At 49.2% G+C, this 19105-nt stretch overlaps 1 protein-coding gene across 7 annotated transcripts in view; it reads left to right on the forward strand.

Moving 5' to 3' along the window:
- The window catches only part of DIS3L2 (DIS3 like 3'-5' exoribonuclease 2), a 347338-nt gene that overhangs the window by 289254 nt on the left and 38979 nt on the right, over nt 1-19105 (forward strand). For all 7 annotated transcript variants that reach the window (XM_042950509.1, XM_042950514.1, XM_042950513.1 and 4 more), the window contains one exon: nt 15537-15616. In XM_042950509.1, the coding sequence (XP_042806443.1) occupies nt 15537-15616 (80 nt within the window). The remainder of the gene's footprint in view (nt 1-15536; nt 15617-19105) is intronic.

Consider the following 19105-nt stretch of genomic DNA (forward strand, 5'->3'; position numbering starts at 1 on the left):
AAAGGCACAGACAATGCCACTTTCAGTAAATCGTGAAGGATCCTGAATACCCGTTTTTGTCCATTTTCAATGGGCCTCGGGCATATTGCTTAAGATATAGCTGGCCATTTGTGCCGGGTTCCCAGCTACTCAAAGGCTCAAAGTCGAGTGCTCTCTCAACTGTATAATGGAGTCTTTGCATATGTGATTTTTGGGGGAGATTTTTTCAGATTTCCACAGCTCGTCAAAGTAAGGGTGACCTTGTGGGTAGTGTGGGCCATTGACCCCCATCACACATCCAGCCTCTGAGTGATGCTGAGCTTTGTGGGGTATCCATGCAGCACCTAATTCAATCACGCATCTGACCCCTGCCTCTCTCTGGCATCCTCCTCCTCTCTGTGCTCAGTGTGCTGCCGGGGGCCTCCGCACAAACCCCGGCTGTCCTCTGGAGGCCTTCTGTGCTAAACACAGAGCTCTTGGCCATCTGTCCCGCTTTCAGAACTCTCGGCCCCCTGGTGAATCTGGCATGGGGAGTGGCTGCTTGTTCTCAGGAGGGTGTGTGCCTGAAGATGCCTGTTGGAAGCGCCTTTTAAAAGTCCCCAGTTGTTTCCACGGTGGAGTCTTGGGAAGCAAAGGGAAGCATGACCTGGGGTCATTTAAGGGCTGGCGTGGTCACTTCCTTAATCGTCTGTGACCGTTAAGAGCCTGATTTTCTATAAAGAGGCACAGAGGCTTCCTTGGCTTATTATTAATAATAACAAACAGCTAGAATTTATGGAGTGCCTGCCGTTTGCCAAGTGCTTTCACATGTTACCTCATTTAATCCTTAAACCTTCTACCCATTTTGACAGACGAGGAAACTGAGATTTGGGTTAGGTGATTAGTCAAAAGTCACATAGCTAGAAGCAGCAGAGTGAGAATAGGAACTTGCATTATTCTGCTTCTTTTCTCTTGTTGGTTGTCATTTTATGTTCTTCTGCAAATCAAACAGATGGGTCAAATCATACTCTTAGGATAACTTTGAAGAGCTGTTTTAAGATATTATTATATGATTCCATTTCTATAACCTCCTGGAAATGACAAAATCACAAAGCAGGAGAACAGAGCATGTGGCCAAGAGTTTGGGATGGTGGGGGACGGGAAGGTGGTGTGATGGGGGGACAGTTGTGTATCCAGGTGGCAGTAGATACACTGTTTCCGCAAACCGATGTGACCCAGTGACGTGGAACTAGGCGTGTGTGTTGTGCCAGTGTGCAGTGTGATACCGATTCCAGTGATAGAAGCCGGGACCTTTGGTGGAAATCGGGAGAAGAGTACCCGGGACCTCTCTGCACTGTCTTTGCGCTTTCTGTAAATCTGTAATGATCTCAAAACAAAACAAAAAGTGAATTTTTTTAATTCACCCGTGAGGTACACCAGCATCGCACCCGGGAAGGGCCAGGTCCCAGCTCGGGGGCTGCTTGCTGTGAGAAAGCAGCACACGTCAAAGAGCTGCCAGTGGCCTAGGAGGGGGCACAGGCTGGAAGAGGGGCCAGGTTTCAGTCTCTGTCAGATGTCTTCTGGGAACATCCTGAACTGAGAGTCCGGCCCCGGGCTCGCGTCTCCCGGCTGCAGCTGTGTGACCTGGGGCAAGCTTCCCGACTCCCGGGAACCTCCATGCCCCCACTATAAAGTAAAAACAGCACCAGCACTCACCCTCTGAGGTCAAGAGAATCCAGTGAGAGAACGCATTAATGTGCTTAGCACAGAAAAGACTTACCGAGTAAGTTCAGTAAATCCTGACCATTTTCGTTACCGTCATCGATATTATTTTATCTGTTCCCAAGTTGTACCCTCCACTTTGCAGTCAGACCAATCTCATTCGTAGTCACAGAACAGTGCATATTTTTTTTAAGATTTTTTTTAAGTAATCTCCATGCCCAACGTGGGGCTCGAACTCACAATCCCGAGATCGAAAGTCGCATGCTCCGCCGAGTCGCCAGACCCCCCCAGAACAGTGCATATTAATTCTCATTTCTCTGGTTGTGGTCATTGACTCCTGTGACAGTTATCTGTTGAGTACCTACTTCGCCGAAGACTGGTAGATACGAGGGACGCGGTGATGGACGTGACCCATGTGGTCTGTGCTGTAGGAGGGCTAAAGTTCCTGAGTTTTGTCCCACTACCTGGCATTTCTCCCCTATGCTTTTCAAACCCTCTCTGTCCTGCCAGACTCACCTCAGGCCTCATCTGCCCCACGTAGGCCACTCTACCAGATCCCTCTCTGACCTCCGACAGCGTTGGAGTCAGTGTGACTTAGTCATCTCTGCCAGCCTAGACTGTCCTTTTCCCCCTGTGCTTCCATGGTGCCTGGCACAGTGCTGAGCGACACAGGGACCGTGCTGGACAAGTGTTTGCTCACAGATTTGTGAAATGGGTGGCCAGAAGGAACCGCAGAGAATATCTCTTTGGAGGCTTTCATTTTACAGAGGAAGTCATGGAGAGAGGCCCGTGACTTAAATAACAAAAATTGGCTACGTGAGTCCCCAACCCATTTCTTCAACAGCAGAGGCCCTATATTAATCTTAGATTTTGTTGTTGTTGCCTTGTTCTTCTCTCGTTATTCCTGCCCTCCAGCCAACTGGTGTGGGGAGCCCTTGACTCTACTGGTCTTATTACTAACTAGCTCTGTGACTGAGCATGTCAGCCAGAGGGCAGGTGCGTGGAACCGGAAAAAACAGAGCCAGCCCATCTCTCTCTCCCTCGCTCGCTCTCACTCGAGTGGTCCCACCCAGGCATCTTCTTCCTCCAGCCCAGCTTCTCCCCCTGAAACTGGGCAGCCCCATTTGCTCAGCCTCTCACTCTGGCTTCTTGTCTTCAATTCCCCTGGACAGAGGAGGCCCCCACCTTGTTCTTCAGTAATGCCTCTGCCAGCGAGCCTTGGAAGACTGACACTCAGAACACCATTTACTGTCCTGCGTCTGTTAGGATCTAGAGGACAGAAGTAAATTGTTGGAGCCCCTGGCCTCCAGCTCAGCGCCCTGTCGGTGAGAGAAGAAATAATAGCAAGCGTGGCCCAGGGGGAAACGCACACTTCAGTTAGGTGGGGCTGGGCTCCGTCCCCGGGTCTGCCGTCTGCTGATCTGTATATTGCCTGACTCTGGGCAGGCGGGTTATCTGACGTCTCTGAGCTCTGGTGTCCTCGCCTTTAAAATAGGAGTCGGTAGCACCATGCACACGAAGGTCCTGGCACCGTGTCTGGTCGCATATGGAAGCTGTATTCCTCCTGCTAATGGCAGGACCCTCTCTCGCCTAGAAATCTTTCGGTCGGTAAAGGCTTGGGGGTGGGGGGAACCACAGAGTCATCGCTTGGGATTTCTCTATTGGAGCTTCCAGTCTCGCTGGGACAGTAGGATAGTTAAACACACAGCTAAAGACATGTTCCAACTTGAGAAGAAATGAGAAGAATCGGACCATGATAAAAGCAATTTTCTTGCATCCGGACCGTCAGAAGCCAGCCCTGAGCTGTGCTCTAGCAGGTCGTTGCGGCCTCTTCCTCTCCCGAGCGGAGATTAGCAGACAAGTTGTTGCCGGTGCAGGGGTGCTGGGCAGCCTCCACGCCGAGGCATATCTGCCAGCCTGGCAGGGCCGGGAGGCGGGGGGGGGGGGCAGACTGGCCTCCCCGCCTGCCGTCTCGGTGGAAAGCAGCCCAAGGAGCCCGGGCACCAGAGGATAACCGCCAGGGCTGCCGTGTGGTCAGACCCCGTGTCAGCGCGGCACCGGAAGCACCAGGACCGTGGGGGCCACGGTGAAGCCTTGAAGCATCACGTCCTCCTGCCGAGAGGCTCCCCAGAGTCTCCTCCGGTGAGGAAAGTGAACCCTACTGCTGTGGAAATCCCTCAGGTTCAAGAGTGATCACATTTGGAACCGTTGCGGCCCCGTCAGCTTGTTCCAGCGTGCCATCAGTTCATTACAAGATACAACCCCGGGCCTTGTGGCAACAGGAACATTTATTGACTATTTGCCATAGGCAGGTGCTGTTCTGATGTGTTTTTCCTCATTTAATTTTCACAAAAAACTATGAGGTTGGCACTAGTATCATCCCCATTTTACAGAGGAGGAAACTGAGGTGCAAACAGGTAAAATAACCCCCTGGGGGAATACAGCTAATGGGGAGAAAAGCCAGGAGTCAAAACCAGACAGCCTGAAGAGCCTGTTCCTTTCCGTTTTGCGCAGCCAACCTCCTGGTGTGGGTGCTTGTTGATCGGCCCACCGGTTCACAAGTACAGTGACCTCCTCCCTGATCCTGTGAAGCCCGTGTCCCAGGCAGGAGGGTCTCGGCAAAAGCACGAACTCTTAGAAGTGCTGGAAAGAGAACTCGTCCAGTCTAGTGGGCAGAAGGTTAGAGCAGAGGACCCCCAAGGTCCCTGCAGACCATGAGAGCCTCTGCCCCCAGTGAGAATATACACAGGCCAGAGGGAAAACCACTGTCTGCTTAATGAAAATGTTCCCCTAAGATTATTATGAAACTTATTTTTGTAACATTTAACATCATGTGTAGTTTCTTAAATGATTTTCAACTATGTGAGATTATCCAAGGATTCTCTGTTACCAAAGCTGATTTTTCAGTTAGCGAGCCAAATAGAAAGTCTGTCCATTTTCCTCCTTACTGGATCCTGGCCCTTCCTGGTACCCTCCACTGACCTCTGTCCTTTTTTTTTTTTTTTTTTTTTTTTTTGCATTTCATCTTAAGGACAAACTTCTTTCTGTACTTACTTTTCTTCAAACTTCACAACACCCTCTTTTTACCACAGATAGAATGGCATCAATTAGAGATATTGTTTATAATGAAATAGCTGAGACACTAATAATTATCTTGGATGAGAGGAGGAACCTCAGGTAACCACAGGTAGGGACCTCCTAGGTGTCCCTTCCAGATTGTTATGAACAATCCAGTAAGTGTTGTCAAATCAACAGGCGTTTTGTGACTGGTTGGTGGTGATTGTCCGCGATTCTTCTCCCAGGGGGTGCTAAGTCCTCTGCTGCAGGCTGACTGCAGCTTGCACAAACCGGGAAGAATGGTAGGTTGGCCGCCCCAGGACCAGAATGGACCTCAGAATGTTGTCCTAGAATATGGGTGTCCAGATACTTGGCTTTGTCTGGGAGGAAGGAAGCAGAATGAACATGGAATCAAGTCATGAACTTTGACAGTTTCTCTTGGCTGCATAAGACAGCCATAGGCAAGAGAATGTTTTACTGCCGCTTGTCTCTCATTAAACCATCTCAAGGGGCACCTGCTTGGCTCAGTTGGTTAGGCATCCGACTTTGGCTCAGGTCATGATCTCACAGTTCATGAGTTCAAGCCCCGCATCGGGCTGTCTGCGGTCAGCACAGGGCCCACTTCAGATCCTCTGTCCCCCTCTCTCTCTGCCCCTCCCCCACCTGCATTTTCTCTCTTTCTCTCTCTCTCTTTGTTTCTCTCTTTCTCTCTCCCCTCTCCCTCTCTCTTTCTCTCTCTCTCTCTCTCCCCTCTCCCTCTCTCCCCCCCCCTCAAAAATAAATAAAAACATTTTTAAAAATATCTAAAGATGTGAACACTAGTCCTTCTGAAATCTTCAGAGCATCTCTTCTCCCAGGTAGAGCAGGGATTTATTACAGGTACTTTATTCCAGTAAACCTACAAAGTATCTCACATTCATCCGTAAAACAAACCACAAGGATGACGTAAATGAACTCAGCTCCATTTTACAGGTGGAAAGGTTAAGGCCAGTAGAACCCTACCACCACCTGGAGTCTGGGAGAGAACAGAGACGAGGCCAGAGCTGCTGGCTCCCAGCTTGGGGTTATATAACTCCCCGACTCCTCAAGTCCCTGGAAACTGAGGCCAATTCCCTGGAAGATCATTCTGTTCTCTCCTGTTTTTTCAAGAATAGAGCCAGCTTGATCACTGGCTCTGAGGATTGTATGAGAATGTCCCGTTTTCTTTCTTCCATGAACTGAATGCCTACCGTCATGGTCATTGTTTAATCAGGTTATATTTGAACCTGCCCGGATCCCATATGTTTATGTTTGTTTGGCTTTTATTTTGAAGACCCTTATTTTATTTATGTATACCATCCTCAGTTTCCAAAAAGGATTTGAAAAGACTTACAACAAAGGAAATAAACAAGGGAGATGAATACAGTAGAAAGAAAACCACTGCCACAGAAAGGAGGCAGAAGTAATGACATCTGTAAGAGTGAGCATAGTTCCTGTGACCGGGCATCACATTGTCTGACTTCAGTACCAGAAAAGCAGCAGCCATGCTCTGCGGGAGGGACGGGGCCCTGAGAAGCATCCACAGTGCTCCAGCTGTGAGTAGGATGAGCAGACGGGCTGCAGGTCCCTGCCTCTGACTGAATGTGACACATGCAGACTTGCTCACCACGCTTTACAGTCACTGTTGTCACATTGCTCAGAAGTTGAAGGAGCAAACACTTGGCCCAGTGACCAGGCAAGACCTGACCAGGAAAGCTAGAGCGGGTGTCCTGTTCTGCTAATGGAGATGCTGGTCTCACCCAGGAGTAAAGGCAGAGGAGGGGCTGTGGGGCAAGAACCACCAGAGCTCTACTGCCCTTGGCCTTGCTGGCGGGCAACGCAGACGCCCCCAGAAGAGGAAGCAGCAGGACAGGCAGGCAGAAGAAGCCAGGTGACAGGCTTGTTAACTGAAGCAAACCTAGGATGACCCGACCGGCGTGGGTTCCTTACTGAAGAGCAGCCTTCCCTCTGGGTTGACCAGAGCTCTAGAGACAGCTTTTCTTCTGACGAGTAAAACCTCAGCATTGGAGAATCCTTGTCCTGTCATTTTTAGCCTTAATGAGAGTAGAACGAGCCTCTGGAACAAGGTGCAGTGGAGTCAGGAGAAGTGGCCTTAAGTGAAAACACAGCTGTGGGGTTTACAGACGGCGCTGCAGGGAGGCGTCCTCCGGTGGGGCGGCCAGCCTCGCCATAGACTTTCCAACACTAATGAATCGGGAACTCCGTGCTGCACAGGATTTAGTTTGATGGGTCCCTGTGCCAGCAGATGGATGTATTTTTCTTGAAAGACCAAGGTGCCAGAAATCTCCATGATTACGTTACTGGCTCTTTTTTGTGGTTTGGGAAGTTGAGCGTCAGGACTGCAGGATCCTCTCGCTCTTTCTCTTATTTTTTCCAGGTCAGAACCAGAGCTTGGGGTGGGGAGGAAAATCCTGCTGAATGAGCAAGTTCTTTCTTAAAAAGCTCTCTCCAAGTCCAAAAAGACTTCAGTGGACTTAGGAGAAAGAAACCTAATACATTGCCATAGAATCGTTGTGAACCAAGTGGAAGCCAAGTCCACAGCATCTTTGTCTTATAAAAGAAAGCAAAGAGTAGATGGAAAAAAAGAAATAATGCTTAGGAGAGCCAAACCAAACAAGAAAAACCAAAGATCACCTCGGAGAATGTGAAGATTTCCTTCTAATAAGATTTTTCAATTACAAATCCAAGGCTCAGGTAGAAGTAACTTCTGCTCGTTGAAAGGGCCATAAATGGCATGCCCGAATGTCAGAAGTGTGTTGGGATTTGCCACTTTCAGCTTCGGGAAGAGTTGGACACCCCGCAAGACCAGTGGGCTGTGAGGGGAAGAGCCGACCATGCAGTGGCTGGAGGCTTCCCAGGCTGGTCCTCGACCTGCGTTTGAACCTTGGTCCTAATAGCTAGCAGATTGAAGGAGGCTCACAGGCCTCCTGGAGAACCCATGTTGGTTTGAACTAGAGTGATTCTGGCTCCGGAACCAGCACTCTGCTTTTACCAGCTACCTCCCTCACTACACCCCTGTGAGAGGAACCCGGAGCCTGGCTCCCAGGTCCTCTGCTCAGTCACAAAGCAGCCTGCAAGTGGTGTCTGGGCCACGGTCAGAGACATCCGGTTGCTCATCGGAGGTCGTTTTGAAGCTTTTGGGGACAAAATAGGCAACTCCTAAACCTCTTAATGTACTTTTGGCCTTCCCAAGGTCAGGCCAGGCATTTTCAAAAGTACCAGAAGCTCTGAGCTGGTATCTTCCTTAGTTGATGGAGTTTAATGCCAAGTGGCCTGGGCACAGTGTTCTCCGGGAACATGACTTATGGAACTGTGCACCTGAGCAGACTGAAGCTTGATTTGCTCACTAGCCCAGGGGAACATCTGGATCACCACCTCTAGCCACCCTTTCTTGTCCTGTTCCATGATTCCTTTTCAGTTATTCTTACGAATGTCATCTGGCCCATTGGCTCCACTGGGCTGGCATACAAAATAAGGTCACATTTCCTCAAACGGTTACAAATGGCTGCATGGACCCCTCTGCTGCTTGGCCTGGGGCATTCCTTCCTCCCTGGGGAGGCTTATGTAGTCCTAAACCGATCACTCTTACTCTCCCGTGCTACCTGCAGGAAGAATGACCCTGCTGCCCCCCTCGCCGTCCCCCACCACCAGAGCCCAGAGGGACTGAAGGAGAGCCTCTTGCGGGCCCAGCAGCCCCAACGGGCCTATAACCCACATTCCCGTGGCGAGTGAGGAAGGACTGTTCTCTCCCGACAGTCCTAGCCCCTTCCCTCATCACCCACACTGCCAGTTTCCTGGGGCCCTGCCTGGAGCAGGAGGGCTGGGTCCAAAGGGGTCCTAGCAGGAGTCTCATACTCTAGCTGCCCGGCCCCTGCCCTCCTCTTTGACGTAGCCTGAGCCCCCTGAAAGTAAAAGGCTCTTCCATTTCCTGCCCACGGGAGATTGGCCTAGCCTTTGTCCAGAGGAAAGCCTTGCCTCTAACTAGACCCACTGAAAGGCCTTTTTCCTCTGCTGGTGAAGGCTGACCGAGTGACCTTGTTACTGCCTTTTGGGCTTCGTTCTCTTCTCACCCAGCACCAGGAATGTGGTGCAATTGGAAACCGTCCTCCCCGGGGCAAAGGTTGACTAGTGGCAGCTGCCTCTGGAAAAGGGAAAGCTGGACCCGGTGAAGTGTCGTAGCGATGGGCATTCCAAACCAAGCGGCTCCACGGGCGGGTCCCTGCAGTCTCGACACAGCCCATAGGCCTGCCTGTTGCCTTGCTGTGCTGGGCTCGTGGGACACAGTACATGTTCTTGAGTGAGGGACTGCGTGCATCTTCAAAGGCGCTGGCGAAATGGAGCACCTGGGTCCCAAGGAGATTTGAGCCATTGCTTCTCATCGGGGGACAGTTACTGAGGGGGGCAGATGTGAGGCAGAATTTCTTCACCGAAGTAAGAGGACGCAAAACAAACTCAGGGTGACGGAGATTCCGGCTGTGAGTTGGGTGACTGGACGGTTGTTGATAGGTAAACAAAATGCTCTGAGTCTCAGCAGGTCAGCTCAGTGACATGCGTTGAGCACCTGTGGTGGCCAGTGATGGGGACACTGGGTGCCAGGGTGCCTGGTGAAGCTCTCTACCCTGAGCCCTCGGACTCACGGGGCAGAGAGGCCCTGCCTCCAGTTACCAGAGGAGGGAAGAATGAAAGATTGACTTTCACAAAGAGAAGCTCAAAGGATGTGTAGGGTCTTGCTGGCATAGACAGAAAGGGTGCTCCTAGAAGCAGTCACAGCTTAAGGAAGGGCCAGAGGTGTCAAAGTAGATGGCATGACCCAAACTCACGCAGTGAGCTCTACACTGTGGGAGAAGTACATGGAATTTTGCAGCAGGAGCAGACGGGCTAGGGGCATCCTTCCCTGTTCAGGCAGACTCGTGTTTGTCCCTTAAGACTCCCGTCACCTACCCTGAGGTCCTCCCTGGTTGGCACCTTCTCCTCAGCACATGCCCCCCTCACCATCCCTCTTTATAGTCCATTTTTGTTCACGTGAGCAGCCAACCCCCAGAGATCCCAGGCTGTTTAATTCATTTTTATACCTGTGGCATATAGACAGAAGGGAGCCATCAAAGGTATTTAAAGAGGGAAGTGTCATCAGGCTTGTGTTTTAGAAAGAGAACTCAGCTGCATTGTGGAGAGTGGAACCAAGAAGTGGGTAGACGTATTATGTGTCTGACAGTAGAAGGGGCGCCTGGGTGGCTCAGGCTGTTGAGCGTCCGACTTCGGCTCAGGTCATGATCTCGCGGTTTGTGAGTTCGAGCCTCGCGTCGGGCTCTGTGCTGACAGCTCGGAGCCTGGAGCCTGCTTCGGATTCTGTGCCTCCCTCTCTCCCTGCCCCTCCCCCCCCCTCAAAAAATGAATAAACATTTAAACAAATTTTTTTAGTGAACAGTAGAGGTCTGGAAGCCCGACAGAGACCAGGCACGGCTCAATCAAGGCTGTGACTCTGCTCTTCCGCGGGTCTTTAAGGGCAGCTTCGTCTGTGAGTTGGCTTCACTCTTAGGCTGGTGACAAGCTAGTTGCAACAACTCTGGCCACTCATGCCCAGAAGCGCAAACATCCCCTCATATCTCATTGGCTTCGGTTAGGTCACATGTCCATTCCTGAACCAATCCCTAGGGAATTCCAATTCCAGGAAATGCCAGGCACTGATTGGCTTGGCTTCCTGACCCTTACTGAAAGGTGTATATGATTACCTTCGAACTGTCAGGCCCAGCCCTGGAAACTGGATCTGCTTCTCCCTGAATTCCCTGGACTGAGTGGGAGGGTAACTAGCTGAACAAATCTAGGGCATCACTGGGAAGGAGGAAATGACTGCTGGATACCGTGCCTAGGTCTGCCTCATGGGCCGGTTGGACCCATTCGTTTGTGTAGGTACCTACAAAGCACCTATACACCCACAGTGACACACTTTGTGGATCCGTTTGGGAAATGTATTATTGTCCTGGGCGAATTTCACACCTCTCATGGAGGACCTTTTCATCCCAACCTCCAACTCTCCATTCCTTGATTGCTACTCATGTTGAGGTTGACTGCCCGTCTCCAAGGTCAGACGCGGCTTCCTCTCTGACTGCAGCCTCCAGTGCTCCCCACTCCCCCATGGACACTCTTACAATTCCTCTCCTTGACCTCATGGACACTCAGGAGGCCAGTGTTGTCCAGTGGTTAGCAATGTGGATCACACTTTAGTTCTGCAACTTACTTGCTAATTTGGGCTAAATACTGAAAACTCCTCTGTAACATATGGATAGGAACCAACCTCACGGGGCTGTTTAATAGAGGATTAAGGACAGAGAACACGCTCGATAAATACTAGCTCCGTACAAGACATCTGTCACCAGGATCTTTCTGGTTCCTTCCCATCAGCCCCTTTCGTTTTTATTTCTTGCCTGTTCCCCCTTAGAGTCTCTGGCGCATCTGTTGCCAATATCGTATCTCTACTCCCTCGTTCCATTATTCTTCCCTCAAACCTTCCTGGCAAATGCTCAGCTTTGGACCAGCCTAACTTTCTTCATGCCAATGTCTAAGTTGCTAGAAAAAAAAATCAACATCTGGGCAGATGGTTGCTACAGTAACTTCAGTTCCTGTGGCCTCAGCTGGACCGTTAATGCTCCCTGGCAATCCTCGTGCTCTTCCCTGGTCAACGGTTTTTCCTGTTCTCCAAAGAAACGATTTCAAGCCTTCATCACTTTCCTCCAACCTCCTTTCCTTCCCTCACCAAACCCTCCATTCCTTGAGGATAATTTGACCTCCTAATTCTCAGAAAAGAACAAAGTCAAACTGGAACATTCCAAACCACCACCATCCCCCATCCTGCTCCCCACCCCCGCCAAATCCACAGATATATCCGCATCCCTGCCCAGCCTTCCCTACTGCTGCAGTGGAGAAAGGCCCTTCCACTTGTATGTTGGTTTCCAGTCCCTCCTGTCATCTCGGACACCTTGATGTTTTAACTACCTCCATCTCTCCTTTGTCTTTGAGCCCTCCTTCTGTAGTGCATCTTTTATATCTGCATTCAAGCAAGCCTGTTATCTAACAATACACTCTCCGTTAAGCCCCCGTCCTATTGTCCTGTCCTGTTCCAATCCATTCACCTTGACTCTTTGCCCCCACCGTCTAATTTGCTAAAAGAGTTACATGCGCTCCTGATCCCCACTTCCTTATCTTCTCATTTTTCACCCCGTCACACCCTGATCTCTGCTCCCACCACTCTCCTGAGAGTCCTTGTTGCTAAATCCAATGGATTCTTTGTTTTGGATGTTTGTTCCTCCCTTACTTGCCCTCTTAAAAGGATTTAATGCTGCTGACTGCTCCCTCCTTAAGGCATGTTCTCCTCTTGGCTCCTGTAACATCATAACTCAAAATTCCATGACCACTCCTTCTCAGTCTCCATTGCCCAGCTCTGAAATACAGCTGTTCTGTCAAAGACCTCATTTTGACTCTTCATACTCTCTTAGGACATTCTCATCCACACCAATGGCTTTAGTCACCATCTTACTTATTATTTAGAGGCTTCCAAATTTGTACCTCCAGATAAGTCTTGCCTATAAAGTTCGGAATTGTTTATACAAGCTGCCTACTGTTCATCTCCACTAAGATGCCTCTCAGACACCTTAAAATCAGCACTCCCAAACTAAACTCAAGCTCTTTTTCCAAACCTGCCATTCCTCCTTGTCACAGTGCGTAACAGCACCGTCTGCCCTGCTGCCCAAGGCAGAGCACCTTAAACATCATCTTTGATGCCTCCCTCTCTGGCAGGCTTTACATCCAGACCATTACCAAGTCCTGTAATTCCGGTGAGGTGGAAAGAACGTGGGTTTTAGCTGAAATTCTAATTGTGGTTTGGACAAATTACTTAACCTTTCTTAGCCTCAAGTTCCTCCCCTGTAAAAAGGAAATTGTAATACCTAATTCAGATGGTTGTGGTCAGGGTAAAGGAGAGCCTTTCCTTGGTAGGTATTCAATAAATACGAGTTCTACATTCAATAAGTATGAGCACTCTTCTGTCCCATACCTCTCTCCCCTGCCTCATCACCACCTCTACTTACTCACCTGTTAAATTTGTATTCACAGTTTATTCACCTCAAGAATCCCCCAGAATGAAATTTCCCATAACTCCCTTATGACTAAAGACTACAGCTTATATCTCATCACATTTATCGTAAAGAATTTGGAAAAGGCAAGGAAAGGAAAGGAGCACTGTTGCCATTGTTCCTTCCAGTCTTTCTTCTATGTGGTCTTTGTTCTGTTTTTACATAGTTTTCTTGATACATAATCAAGTACACATCCTGATTTTTTCCAGATATTTTCCTAGATTAATAAAAATTCTTCATGGCTGCTCTTTTGCATGTGACTATATAGCAGAGTTTACCTAACCACTTTGCTTTTGCTTATCTTTTAGAGGCTTTCCAATAAATGATACTGAAGTGAACGGTTTTACAAAAAAAACTTTTCCTCTTATATTTATGGTAATTTTTCTAAACCATACATTCATCAATCACTGAGTCAAAGGATTTGAAAATTTCTAAGTGGTGCAGTCTTTGCAATGGACCAAATGAATATAGGCCTGGCCTCAGCTACAAAGAGGGAAGTAAAGAGAAAATGGTATAGTTAATAGATTTTTTTTTTTTTAACTTCTGTTTTACTGAAAGAGGGCTGGGAAGATCCAAGCAGTGCTCTGTAGGGAAAACATGCCTTTGACTTGAAGTTCTTGGCTTCATGTTGGTGAAGAAGGGCTTGTTTCTGTTTTTGTATTTTCATCTGGGTCAGTAAGAGGACGAGCCATTCCTCCAAGCTTGTTTCCCTCTAAGGAAGAGAAAAATCGTCCAGCATCTAATGATGCAGATCTGTGTTAACAGCCTTGCAGTTAAAAAAAAAAAAAAAAAAGTTATAATAATGTACCCTCCTAATGTGCAGTTAATTTTAGTTAAAATTTCCCTGGCACTTTAAAAACCCAGTGAATTTGTAAATCTAGTAATTGGCTCTAGGTCTAGAAATGTTAAAGCTGCCATATCCAACTCCGCTCTAGCAGGACACGCACAACCTCCCTGAGTTCTTGCTTCCCAGCAACCCAGATGGAGCTCTGCACTCACCTGAGCACTCCCCTCCAGAATCCAGAAAGAAACCAAGACCTCATTACCAGATTCTCGTTTCCGGTCGTCCCTAATCAGAGAAAGCTACTGAGTGCCTCAAAGTTAATATGTCCAAAATCAAACTTGTGGCTTTCTAGCCACCCCCAGATTCAGCAATGGAACAGTCGCCTGAGTGATTGTTCAAGTCAAAAACTTGAACTGTCCTTGATTTCTTCTTTTCCATCCTCCTCACTCCCCAACATGGAACCCTGCATGTCCCGTCACCTCTACTTCTCAGAATTTACTTCTTTTTTTGAAGTTTATTTATTTTTGAGACAGAGAGAGAGCTAGGAGGGGCAGAGAGAGAGGGAGAGAGAGAATCCCAGGCAGGCTCTGTGCTGTCAGCACAGAGCCCAACGCGGGGCTCGATCTCACAAACTGTGAGATCATGACCTGAGCTGAGATCAAGAGTTGGATGCTTAACCAACTGAGCCACCCAAGTACCCCTCAACATTTACTTCTGAGGTAGATTCTTAAATTGTCCATTTCTCTCTGCCTCTTGGGCCCCCTCCCCAACCCTTTAGCCCCAGCCCCCATCACTGCTCACCCACGCTGCTGGGTGGCCTCCTGCTCTACCCTACAGCCTGCTGTCTACACAGTAGCCAGAGAGATCTTTAAAACCTATGGGGCGCCTGGGTGGCTCCGTCGGTTAAGCGTCCGACTTCGGCTCAGGTCATGATCTCACAGTCCGTGAGTTCGAGCCCCGCGTCGGGCTCTGTGCTGACCGCTCAGAGCCTGGAGCCTGTTTCAGATTCTGTGTCTCCCTCTCTCTGTGCACCTCCCCTGTTCATGCTCTGTCTCTCTCTGTCTCAAAAATAAATAAACGTTAAAAAAAATTAAAAAAATAATAATAAAACCTAATTTTGATCATGTCATCTACCCATTCCTCACCAAAGGCTTTTCTTTTGCTATTCGGGTAATTCTAAGGGGGCCAGCGAGGTTCTGCAAGTTCTGCCCTGGCCTCCCTCTGCAGCATCACTGACCACCATGTCCCCTGTACCTACTGGGTTCTGGCTTACCAGCTACCCTTCAGTGCCCGGACTCCTGCATCAGGGCCTCTGTACATGCTGTGCTCTCTGCCAGCGAGAATCTCCTTTTCTCCCCATCCTCCACCCTCATAATTTAGTTAGCCCCCTCCTCCTTCCCTCCTTCCCAGTCTAGTTCAGGTTATTTACTTCTGTCGAAATGCGGGAGTCTTTTTCCTGCTTCAGAGAACCTATATTAATTGGAAGCTTGATATTCATTCATTCACTCATTCGTATGAATTGATTATCTGCCGCCTCTACCATGAAGGAGGCCCCTCTCTGCCTCTCTTCACTGTTCTTTCCCCATCAGCTAGCTCAGTGTCTGGCACAAAGTAAGTGCTTAGTAAATAATCGGTTACCTGCTAAATGAATAAGCAGAGTCCAGTAGCAGTCCTCACTGATGACAGTGGCCCGTAAGGCATGGCTCTTCCCAGAGGTGGCAGGCCCGGGTTCTCCACAACGTGTCAGCTGGAGGCAATGTGATTTTGCTTTTTTTTTTTCATTTCAGCCGTCCGAATGAATAAAACATGCAGCCTAGACTTAATTATTTTTCTCTTCTCTCTCTCTCCAGCTAAAACTTGCTTTCACTCTGGATCACGAGACTGGATTGCCTCAAGGATGTCACATCTACGAGTACCGTGACAGCAACAAGTAAGCCACCCGGTGGGAAGGAGGGTCACCTCACCATGTCCTGGAGAGGCAGCGCCTAGGGGCTGCCTTACGCTGGACCTCTCAGACAAAGGGATGGTCGGGAAGAGAACCACACTTTGGGGGACTCTGTTAGCAAATAGCTGGCACAAAAGTATTTCTCCTGTAAAATCTATCTGGCTCCTAAAGACGGGACTGGAAGTACTCGTATGGGATGTATTAGACATATATGCAGAAGCAGACCTTCCTTCCCAGGCTCCAGCTTTCCTCTGGACCCACCCCCACTCCGTCTCCAACGATGTCCTTGCTAACTTGATTCACGGTGTGACTTCGGCTCTTGCTGTCGTTCCGTCTGACTACACGTATGTGGACAGGTTTTGCTGTGTTAGCCTGACTTGCGAGTTTTGTAATTGGGGGGTTTCTGGGTACTTACGGAGATCTCAGTCGGTGATCTTATGATTAGCAAGGTGGCGCCTGGCATACTTGTATAGCACCTCTCCACTTCCCCACAGACTGCCTCTCTAACCACGTAGTTTTGCCTGTGAGGCCGTGAAAGTGGTGGCGAGTGCCCGATGATGACAGTGACAGTGATGATGATGGACAACGACGGCAGCTACTAGTGAGCACCTACCTGCTGTGTGTCAGGCACACTACTGGGGATATGACATTATCCCACTTAATCCTCATAGCAACCCGAAGAGTTGTTCGTTCATTGTTACCATTGTCATATTTGCCGAAGCTAAAGTCTAGGGAATGTAACTTGCCCAAGGGCACTCGCCACAGCTGTGTGAGGAAGAGTCCGCACGATCGCATTTACTCTAGGAAGAGAACAGACGAACAACAGTTGTTGTCCCAAGTTGCTGCTTTTGGGAACCCCAGTCAATGACAAGAACGGTTTCAACCTGGACTCGAGGACTAATTGTTTAACTATCCGGGCGTTTAATTTTACCCAGTGGAAGGAATCGAATGGGCACATGCCAGTGGAACTATACGTTCCAGAAGAGAAACTTGGGTCTTCCTGAAGAACTCTTGCTCTGTTATGGGTGGAAGATGGGTCAACCGGGTGCCTTCATGACCAAATCTCCATTCGTATTACCCTCAAGGCGTTATTCTTGTTTGTAATTTATCTTTAGAGGATGCCACAGTAAGTGTTGCATACCCTCCATTCCTACCAAATTAGTCTTTTAGGAAAGACTGGCCAAGCGCCCTCTGACCCCACCGTCTGTCCTCTTGGATGGCGCTGTTTCTGGAGTTCCAGAGTTTCTAGGCCATTTTGTCAGAGATACCGTCACAGCTTCTCATAATGCTTAATTCATCAGAGCAGCAGGGCTGGGCTTCTCAGGTCCAGGGACTGGTGGGGACAACTGAATGAGTTCCTTGGTGGCAAGTGCGAGCGTCTCCAGGGAGTAAGAGAAACATCAGCCATGAGCTGCCGTCCGTGCCAGCCTGCGCTCCCCGGGCCGGTGCTTTGGCTGGTGGCAGCGAACGGCAGCCTCGTCCGTGCACACAGACCGTGGCGGCAGAAACCCATCTTCCAGCCCGGAAGGTTTACAGACTCCAATTCTGACCTGACTCCCTCCTCTTTGGGAAAAAGGTTGGCAGCATTTTTGTCCAGTGGGAGGATGACACCGGCCTTCCTTCCTTTAGGTTCACGTCTTAGCAGTTCAGAGGTGCAACGGCAGCCACAGCTTAGGTAGTCTTTGGAGCCGAGAGGAAAAGATAGCCTAGTTCTGTTCCTTGGCCTAATCCCCAACGCCTAGCATGTTTTCAGAGTAAGCAACGTAAGAGGAGAATTTAGGGGGTGTAAATATTGGTAAGCTTTGGCCCCCAGAGATGTGTAACCGAAAGCATTTGTGTAGGAAAGCAGATAGGAGCCACGATCCGGGAAACTATGGCCATCAAATGCCTCAGCGACTCCTCTCTGTGGTTCTCTCTGGCTCATCTTGGAGGCAGTCTGAAGGTTCATTCTCAATTTGTGGACAAATTTCTTAAGGTCTGAGCCTCCGGTTTCTTCATCTGTTAAGAACAATGGGACTAATGATACCTTCTGCCGTAACTGGGGGAATGATCGTCATGGGGGTTGGACTGACATGGTAAAGACATCATCACAGCCTATCGTATAAAGTGCCCACAGAAGTGTTGATTGCCTCTCCTTCCCAAACAGAATGTATCTCATGACTTCCATTCTGTTCTATTTTCCCAGTGCTGGCAGGGCTGCGTCCGCGAGCTGTCGCTGCAGCTAACAGAGTACTGAGAAGGGAAGGGGCTGGCGCACATGTCTTTGACGGCCCTCAGCTCTGTGCGATGCACTCTGTCTAAAGGCAGACTCCTCTCCCCATGTGTGAATTGTGAAGTGAAGCATGGAGAATACCGTGAACTTGACTGTGACTTTCTCCTCTCCCCTAGGCGCTGCCCTGTATTTCTCTGTTCACTTTTAGGGTCATTTCCCCTGGAGTGCCTCAATCCCAGTATTTGTATAACAGTGGTGTTCAGGAAATGAGGATATTTTGCCCCAGGCCCTAAGGGGCCCATGTTGTCTCAGCCAATAACATGAATTCAAGAGCAGCAGAGAGATGAGGTTCTGTATGTGAAAGAATTAGCTTGGTATCTGACTATTTGTTTGGTACAATTAATTATTGAAATGACTACTTTTATCTGGGTATGTCCCACAGTATAATTCGTAGTCATTTTAGTATTTATCTCTGCCACATTCAATCTGTCAGTAAAGAAGGTGTTGTGAGTGAGTATGGAGGCTGTTGGATGGTTCTCCCCAGTGGTCTTGCCTTTCAAATGGAGCGGCCCTGGGGCACTAGGGCGGCTCAGTTGGTTAAGCGTCTGACTCTTGATTCTGGCTCAGGTCATGATCTCACGGTTCAGGTCGTGAGATGGAGCCCCACGTTGGGCTCCACACTGACAGTGCAGAGCCTACTTGGGATTCTCTCTCCCTCTCTCTCCCTCTCTCTGCCCCTCCCCCGCTCACGTGCACTCATGTTCTCTCTCTCAAAATAAATACATAAACAAAAAAAAATTTTTTTTAATGGAGCGTCCCTGAAAATAGGCACTCTGCTTTTATTTCCCCTGGACACTCTTACCCTTACCCTGGACGCTTTCCCTGGATGCTTCCTTCCCTGGAACATCCTGGTAGTCCTGATTTGGGGCTTGATGTCATCCCGTTCTCCATCTGCATAAAGGGACTCATACTTGCCACTGAGTTCCAAGGACAGGCCCTGGGACTTGTCCATATGTGGCCGGACTTGGACCCTGCCTCTTCTTGAGCTGGAGGGCACGGTTCACATAAACATTCTTAAAGCTTTGAGGTCATTAGAGGAAAGAAGCTGTCCTATTGTGCCTGGGGTTAGAGGAGTAAAGCTTTTCACTCAGATCATGTCGTCAGCCTCCCAAAAGCTGTTCAAAGCTGCACCTAAGAGATGTGAGGTCTCTCCGCAACCCGACCCCAACAGGTACTACCAGTCAGCACCATGGACCTGGGGA

This window comes from Panthera leo, chromosome C1, assembly GCF_018350215.1.
Source record: "Panthera leo isolate Ple1 chromosome C1, P.leo_Ple1_pat1.1, whole genome shotgun sequence".
NCBI lineage: Eukaryota > Metazoa > Chordata > Mammalia > Carnivora > Felidae > Panthera > Panthera leo.